Source organism: Fulmarus glacialis, unplaced genomic scaffold (genome assembly GCF_000690835.1).
Source record: "Fulmarus glacialis isolate BGI_N327 unplaced genomic scaffold, ASM69083v1 scaffold36542, whole genome shotgun sequence".
Classification (NCBI taxonomy): Eukaryota; Metazoa; Chordata; class Aves; order Procellariiformes; family Procellariidae; genus Fulmarus; species Fulmarus glacialis.
Genome location: NW_009197818.1, coordinates 1,589 through 8,900, shown reverse-complemented (window position 1 = coordinate 8,900; position 7,312 = coordinate 1,589). Strand labels below are relative to the sequence as shown.

Genomic DNA, 7,312 nt, shown 5'->3' with positions numbered 1-7,312 from the left:
GTGCCTCGGCACCGGCTCCCTGGGAGCTGGGGCCGGCGTGTCACCCGAGGATCCTGGCAGGTGGGCTGCTCACCGGTTCTCCTTCCCCCTTTCCTTTTCTCTCTCTGCATATTTGCTGATAGGTCTGCTGTAGTTTTCTCTTCTAGCGGAGATGTGCAAAATTTCACTTTCTGTGTCTAATCTGTCTCCTTTGCCCTGTTCCCCAACAAAACATTCATAATATTTATGGCTAAAAATATTAGTGGAGCCCAGGTGGCACCTCCACTGTTCTGCTGTTACAGCCATTGCCAGGCTGGAACTGGACGTGGCGTCAGACTGGCTCTGGCATCTGCAGAACTTGCCTTGCGTCACTACAAAATGTGCTCTGTAAACTCTGTGTGGTTAGTGTCAGCGCTGGGGTCTTTCTTTCCCCCTCTGGGTGGCACATTGGGTAGAAATGGAATAATTGAGCTGTGTATTATTATGTCAGTTAGCAAAAAGACGAAAAGAATGGATGATGGTTAGCTTATTTAGTGTAACCTGTATGAGAAGCTTTAGGGGCCTGTAGATCATAATTAAGCCTGTATTTTAAGCACATTTTGTGTGTTTGTTTTATTTGTAGCAAATGTTGTAGTTCTTGATTTATTTGGAAACTAGATGCCAGAGGAGTGAATGCAGTTCCACAGTCTGTTGTGAGTCGTGTGTGCTAGTGCAGAGCTCCAGGCGGGAATATTGAACAGGGTGCGGGAATGCCAAGTAATGACAGAAACACCTGGATCCATCAGCAGATCATTTGTGAAAGATTTTGCTTGTACAAAAAGCCTTTCAAAAGCTGTCACTGAAAGAGTTTTTCGAGTCTTTAGAGAGTCCAAGTTGATATTTGCCCTAGGATGATCTTTAGGACAGCGTGCCCTGTGAAACATCAGGAATTACTGAGGACGTCACTGGCTTTTACCAAGGCTTTTAACAGGGTATTGGCATTGCCTTTCACCAGCCCTCAGTGTGCAACTGGGTGTTTCCTAGTTAGAGTCGTGGACAACCGAGCCAAACTCTGCACGTGTTTTTAATCCGTTATCTGTTTCACTGGCCGTGTGTGACACAGATCTTTGAAAAGGACTGAGCATGAGATCAGCTGAACCAGGTGTCTCGTTCCACTCCTCCAAGGCACCCAGCACCTGGTGCAGAGCAGATTGATCTGATTGAGTTACAAACTGCGAGCTCCAGATTGCGGCAGAGGCTCCTGGCATTTGTGCCAGTGGTGGGGCAGAGGCCTATTCTGGAATCGTGTGTTGTAGAGAGCAAAACAGAACTGGGTTTATTCTGTGCTCAGGTTTATTATGAGTAAAAGCCTAACCCTGCTGTTCTTGTGGAGGAGAGCATGTTCTCTCTATGGCTTGGGGTATTTACCTGTTCCAGCTCATGAATAAAGCACCGAGGCTGAATTTTTCCTATCCTCTGGCGTGGGCTGAATACAAGACCTGGCCTACTGGAGGAGTCTGCAGGGGCTGCGGGGTACAGGCTCTTGGTGGGTTGTGTCCCCTGAAGGCCTCCCGGGGACAGCCCGTGAAGGGCCCAGGTGAGAGAGGGAGCCTGTGGAGTCACGGCGGAGCAGTTCTGGGGAAGCCTGGTTGGTGCTGCCGGGCTGCGCTGCTGGGAAGGAGCCCTCGCTGGTGGAGTAGGTAGGTGCAGTTACACTTCTCCTCCCTACTTCAGTGTAACTTGCGTGTGTGAGGATGGCAGAGCAGGAGCCGACGGCAGAGCAGCTGGCCCAGATTGCAGCTGAAAATGAGGAGGACGAACACTCTGTCAACTATAAGCCACCTGCCCAGAAGAGCATCCAGGAGATCCAGGAGCTCGACAAGGATGATGAGAGCCTGCGCAAGTACAAGGAGGCACTGCTCGGTGCCGTCACTGTGACTGCAGGTGAGCCCTAGGACATGGCTATGCCTCGCTCGAGCCAGAGCTCCATCAGTCGCCTCTGGCCTCATCCCTGCTCCTGTCCAGGAGCTGTTCTCCCAGCTCTTCGTGCTTCAGCACGAGCACAGCCGGGAACATAAAGGCGTGTGTCTGTGCTCCCCCCATGCTGATCTCTGGCTCATGGAATAAGGCGCAGGGACTGAGGGGTGTCACTCTCTGCCTTTAGAAGAGGATGGTCTTGGGGAGACTGTTGGCTGGGGAGCCCAGACCTTCACTGAGGGGGATGATGTTCTTACTGGTTTTCTTGCTATTTCAAGAAGTGCCCTGGAAGGAAAAGGAGTTGTGTTGGTTGGTATTAGGGATGGGTGTTTAACAGCCTTTTTGCTTGTCTTTTAGATCCCAATGCTCCAAATGTGGTGGTGACCAAACTGACTTTGGTCTGCACTACCGCTCCTGGCCCTCTGGAGCTGGACCTGACAGGTGAGCTAGGAAGGAATTCCAGCCCTTCTCCCAGGTCAAAGCTGGCTTGGTGTGGAGCCTGGCAGAAGGCCCCGCAGGAGCACTGCTGGCACAGTAGGCAAGCCCTCTGATGTCAGAAATGCCCCTGTGCGGGATGCAGAGCAAGGTGCCCGGGCCACCAGAGGGTTCTGTACTCGGAGCCCAGCGGCAGTGTCCCCCGTTGCAGCAGAAGGCCTTTTGGCTACCACTCCCTTGTAGAGGTGTGAGCTGCCGTGTGGGGGAGCCAGCTGTCCTCCAGCCTGTGCAGCGACGCTAATGGCAGCTTCGAGATGGTGACAGCCTCGGAGCAAACGTCTACAAAGGAACATTCTTGAACTAAGTGCATTGCTGTGTTGCATGTCCTTTCACAGGGCATCGCTGGCCCGCCTCAGGTAGCGTGGGCAGCGTAGCAAGGAGGGTCCTGCCATGCAAAAATGAAAGGATGAACTGTGTGCTGTCCGGGCAGCAAGGGTCAACCCCTGCTGCTGCAGATACTGTCCTCATCACCTCTTGCAACTGAAATTCGCCCCAGAGCACAATACAAAGGGACTCTGAACAACCCTCTCCCTTCTTTGTAGGTGACCTGGAGAGCTACAAGAAGCAAGCGTTTGTGCTGAAGGAGGGCGTGGAATACCGGATAAAAATCTCCTTTAGGGTAAGAATTCAGATCTGGAAACTGAAGAACGAGGGGAATGCCGGACTGCTGCAATCCCAGCACAGGGAGTGCCTGAGCCCTGAAAAGCGGTGTGATGGAGGAAATTGTCTCCTCCTGTGGGTGGGGTGGGCAATGTGCCTAGGAGATGTCTTCTACAGTCCTTGCTTGTCTCTCTGCAGGTTAACAGGGAGATTGTGTCAGGGTTGAAGTATATTCAGCACACGTTCCGGAAAGGCGTGAAAAGTAAGTGCTTCTCTGTGACTCAAGTACTGCTTTGTGTGAGGGCTTTCTGCTTTTTTCACTGCGGTGATGGGGGCTCACCCGCTGGTGCCCCAACAGCTCATAATGGGAGGAGACAGTCTTCAGTCACGTCTGTGCCACTGAGGCCGTGGCGATGTGTGAAGGCTTCTGGGTGTGCTGCAGGGTGGCAGCCTGTGGTCCTGGCTGCACCTGCACCTCTGGGCCTGATGCGTAATCCCTGCCGGAGCAGAGCAGTGAACAGATCACTGCTGACAGCGGTGCTAGTGTGGGGGGATCGCTTCCTGCGGGAGGAGCTGTTCCTGGAGTGAACGGAGCTGTTAATGTGGGTGACGCTGTTCTCACACTCCTCTGTGGATTGTTGCAGCAATAACAGACCTTTCATTTGCATTAGCCTTGCCTCAAATGCAGGGGAGGCTCTTAAACAGCCTCCATACACCTCTTTTTCTCCTTGTAGTTGACAAGACCGAATACATGGTTGGGAGCTACGGCCCCCGAGCAGAGGAGTATGAGTTTCTGACCCCCATGGAAGAAGCCCCTAAGGGCATGCTGGCCCGGGGCAGCTACAATATCAAATCCAAGTTCACAGATGATGATAAGACTGACCACCTGTCCTGGGAGTGGAACCTGACCATCAAGAAGGATTGGAAGGACTAGCCCTTCCCAAGGCCAAACCCCAGAGAGCGTGAATCAGACAGTGGCTACCGTAGAAATCCCCCCCTGTACCAAAGTGCTGACATTGGAACCCTCTTACCTTTCACCCCCTGTTATAATTTGACCAGAGAGCTCAGTTTTGTAATGTGCCCCCTCCCCAGAGAATCGCTGAGTGCATTGACCAAACCGTGCTGTCTGCATCTGATCTCCAGCTGCCCGTCCCAGGGCCGTGCTGTCCCAGCGCAGAGGTGGGAGCGCTCGCTCCCTCGCCAGGCCCTTTGCTGCTTCTCACCTTCCTTTATTCGGGTAGGTGCTGAACGGGAGAGACTCCTATGTTCTGTGTAGGATCTTGTGCTTGGCTTTCCTGTGCACAGCTCAGGGTAGCTACTGCCTCCAAGTAGCTGAAGAACTTTGATGCCAGGCAGCTATTGAATCTGTTTGTTGGCTAAAATCATGTCTGGCCTGCCCCTTCCACCCAGTCAGTGTCCTGGGAACACTGGCAGCTTCATTTGTGGATGTTCCCTGTAACCATGATGCCTTAATGTGTAACATGTATCCTCTAGGGAGGGGGCCCTGCCCCTGTTACACTTTTTAAATGCCACCCACCCTCCCCCTCTTTGTTGGCATGGCACTTATCTTGGTCACGCCCCTCATGGGTTATTAGGAAAGATTCACAACTTCCCGCTTTTCTGCTGGTCCGTTCTTCACCCAAGACGGGACATCTCCAGAGGGGAGGGTGGTGTGACATCCTGGGCGATGCCTGGCCACCCCTCCTGGTGTCTAGAGAGCTGGCCTGGCAGGACCCCTGGCCCTGTTTGCACAGAGCTCCAAACTCTCCGACAGCCTCAGCGCCACCGAGGCGTAGAGGGGGTTGCAAGGCAGGTGGGTGCGGGAGTCACCAGTGTTGCCATCACCTCACATTTCTCATTGCAGCCAAGGTAGCTGCAAAGCACTGAAATTCCAGGACAGCACCTGCCCTCCTGGCTGTTTTGGGCTGAGGACGGACTAATCTGTTTCTGCAGCTGCTCTCCCGATGCGATCAACAAAGAGCTTGCAATGGACAAGTATTCAGAAGCGGTTAATGCCTTATGTATCTGTTCTGCCTTTAAAATCTGTGCCTGGCCTGTCAGTATTTATTGCCTTGACACTCGACCCCCCCGTGCCCGTAGCAGACCCCTGCAGCACGCCAGCCTGCCACCCGAGGCTGCGCTGACAACGGTGCTCGGGGCGAAGGAGCCCTCTGGGGCCCGTGACCCCCTGAGGGCTGGGCAGGCACGTTCCAGCTCCGCAGCCCTCTTATTTGGATCCTACCACGTTGAGGTCGTATTAGAACTGGGACCAAGTACATGTGGCTTTCTCATAGCTACATCTTTGCCTCTAACTCTCCCTTGCCCCGCCCCTAGAGAGATTTTTGTTAATTTGATTTGGTGCATATTGTCTGTAAATCCTAGACCCGGGTTAACAGGTTTGGAATCATCGTCTGCTTCTCCTTTTATGACAGTTAAATAAAATCTTTGAACTGACCGTCTGCTGTCTGTTCTGGTTCTGTTCTGGTTCTGGGTCTTTGGCAGGAAGTGGCAGAAATTCTGTTCCACAGGGGATTTCTGCAAACACCTGGGGTTGGAGAAGACCAGAATCCCGGGGCTTGCTGAGTTGTGAAACAGGGGATCTGGGACAGTCCGTGCCAGAGGAGAAGAGGGAAGAGGCCCCCGTTGCAGTGATTATCTTCAAGATCTGTCCCTTGCTGTTTGCTCTGTTGTGCATGGCCTGCAGTAGGAGGGATGAGAAGGGTGTGGGGAAGTGGAAACGGTGGGTTTCTGAGGTAGTAGAGTTGGGGGAGTCTCCTGCTGGCTGAGGAGCAGGCGGGTTCTGAGCCTTGGCCTGCCTGCGTTGTGCCCGCTCCAGGTGCAAGCACGAAGGGAAATTCCGGCACCGTCACAAGAATGAGGGAGGCGATTGGAGGGAGAACAGAATCCAGGAGAGGCAATGTGTGTAAGAGCCTGCGGATGTTTACAGAGCGTGTGGCATGTTTGTGTTAAGGATAAGAAACGTGTAGCCAGGAAAAGCTCTTTAGAGAACGTACAGCGCTAGAGAAGCTGTCGAGGGGATGGCTCAGCCCTGCTCCTGGTCCAAAAGACTCTGAACAAAGAGGGAACCTACTGAGCTGACAGCGCAGGCCCCCTTTCTTCTTGGTCCCCTGCGCTTCCCTGATGCCGCAGCTAAAGGAAACGACGCGACTCAGAAACTACAAGAAAGTGCAAGGGCTGAAATGAAGCACCCTCAGCCGGGCAGGAGTTGCCTGCGTGCCCTGGTGTGGAGCAGGCACGCGGCCAGAGTCCGCTCCAAAAGGTGCTTTGCTTGTGCGGCTCCCCGCTGTAGGCTGTGCCCAGCCGCGTGCCACCGCAGCCCTCCCTGCGGCAGCACAAGAGCAGGAGCGCGGAGCAGGCGTCACCCTCTATCATGTCAGTTAGAGCGAGCCCAGATGTGCCGATAAAGTGAACGAATGCCCTCGTGTGCTGGCCCCCAACAGCCGCTCCGTGGGCAGTTAGTGTCAGGGTGAGATCCTGTCTGATGCAATCTCCAGCTCTTTGGCAAGTCTTTCCAAACTCTGGACGTTGGTGTTTCTGTTAGATTGCTCGCACAATGGCGGGATGCCTGGGGAGGGGTACGAAGGACGGCTACAACCTGCTGTAACTCCAGGGACGGAGGGGCTACAGTGGTGTTTCACTGCCTGTGTTTTCTCTGGATCATGGGCGGGTGACGGGCTGGGCAGGGCACGGTGGCTGGGTGGGCCAGATGATTCTCACTACTTGTGGCTTCCAAGCAAAAGCCTCAGCCCCTTCCGGGAGATGCCCCTCATAAACCTTGGGTTGGAGCTTGCGTAAGAGCCGTCCAGGCTGCTTTTCCAGTCAGGTGGCTGCTTGTGCTGCAGCAGCTCAGTCTGACACAGCAGCTGCGTCGAAGCAGCGGCAGGGCACGGTGGCTGGGTGGGCCAGATGATTCTCACTACTTGTGGCTTCCAAGCAAAAGCCTCAGCCCCTTCCGGGAGATGCCCCTCATAAACCTTGGGTTGGAGCTTGCGTAAGAGCCGTCCAGGCTGCTTTTCCAGTCAGGTGGCTGCTTGTGCTGCAGCAGCTCAGTCTGACACAGCAGCTGCGTCGAAGCAGCAGAACTGCAGCTCCGCAAGCGCAGCAGCTTTCACCTGTGTCTGTCAAAAGGCAGCCTGGGAGAACCGAGGGCGAGGGAAAGGGGGGAACTTGTGAATTGACGCCTTGCAGTGCGTGAGGGCCCCGGCTGTGGGCCTGGACCTGCTGTGCCAGCGGCTGGGAGGGATGGGAGGCAAGGGACACA

At 54.3% G+C, this 7,312-nt stretch overlaps 1 protein-coding gene across 2 annotated transcripts; it reads left to right on the top strand.

The window, feature by feature from the left end:
* Positions 1 to 1,650: 1,650 nt before the first annotated feature.
* On the top strand, positions 1,651 to 5,485 carry ARHGDIA (Rho GDP dissociation inhibitor (GDI) alpha). Of its 2 annotated transcripts, none has more exons than XM_009572690.1 (5): positions 1,651 to 1,902; positions 2,293 to 2,376; positions 2,973 to 3,049; positions 3,229 to 3,292; positions 3,897 to 5,485. In XM_009572690.1, exons 1-5 carry the CDS (start codon positions 1,713 to 1,715, stop codon positions 3,962 to 3,964), a joined length of 483 nt encoding a protein of 160 aa, XP_009570985.1. In that variant the 5' UTR covers positions 1,651 to 1,712; the 3' UTR covers positions 3,965 to 5,485. The 2 variants fall into 2 exon arrangements, with proteins under 2 accessions (XP_009570985.1, XP_009570983.1); XM_009572688.1 differs by having other exon boundaries at positions 3,765 to 5,485.
* The last annotated feature ends 1,827 nt before the right edge of the window (positions 5,486 to 7,312 follow it).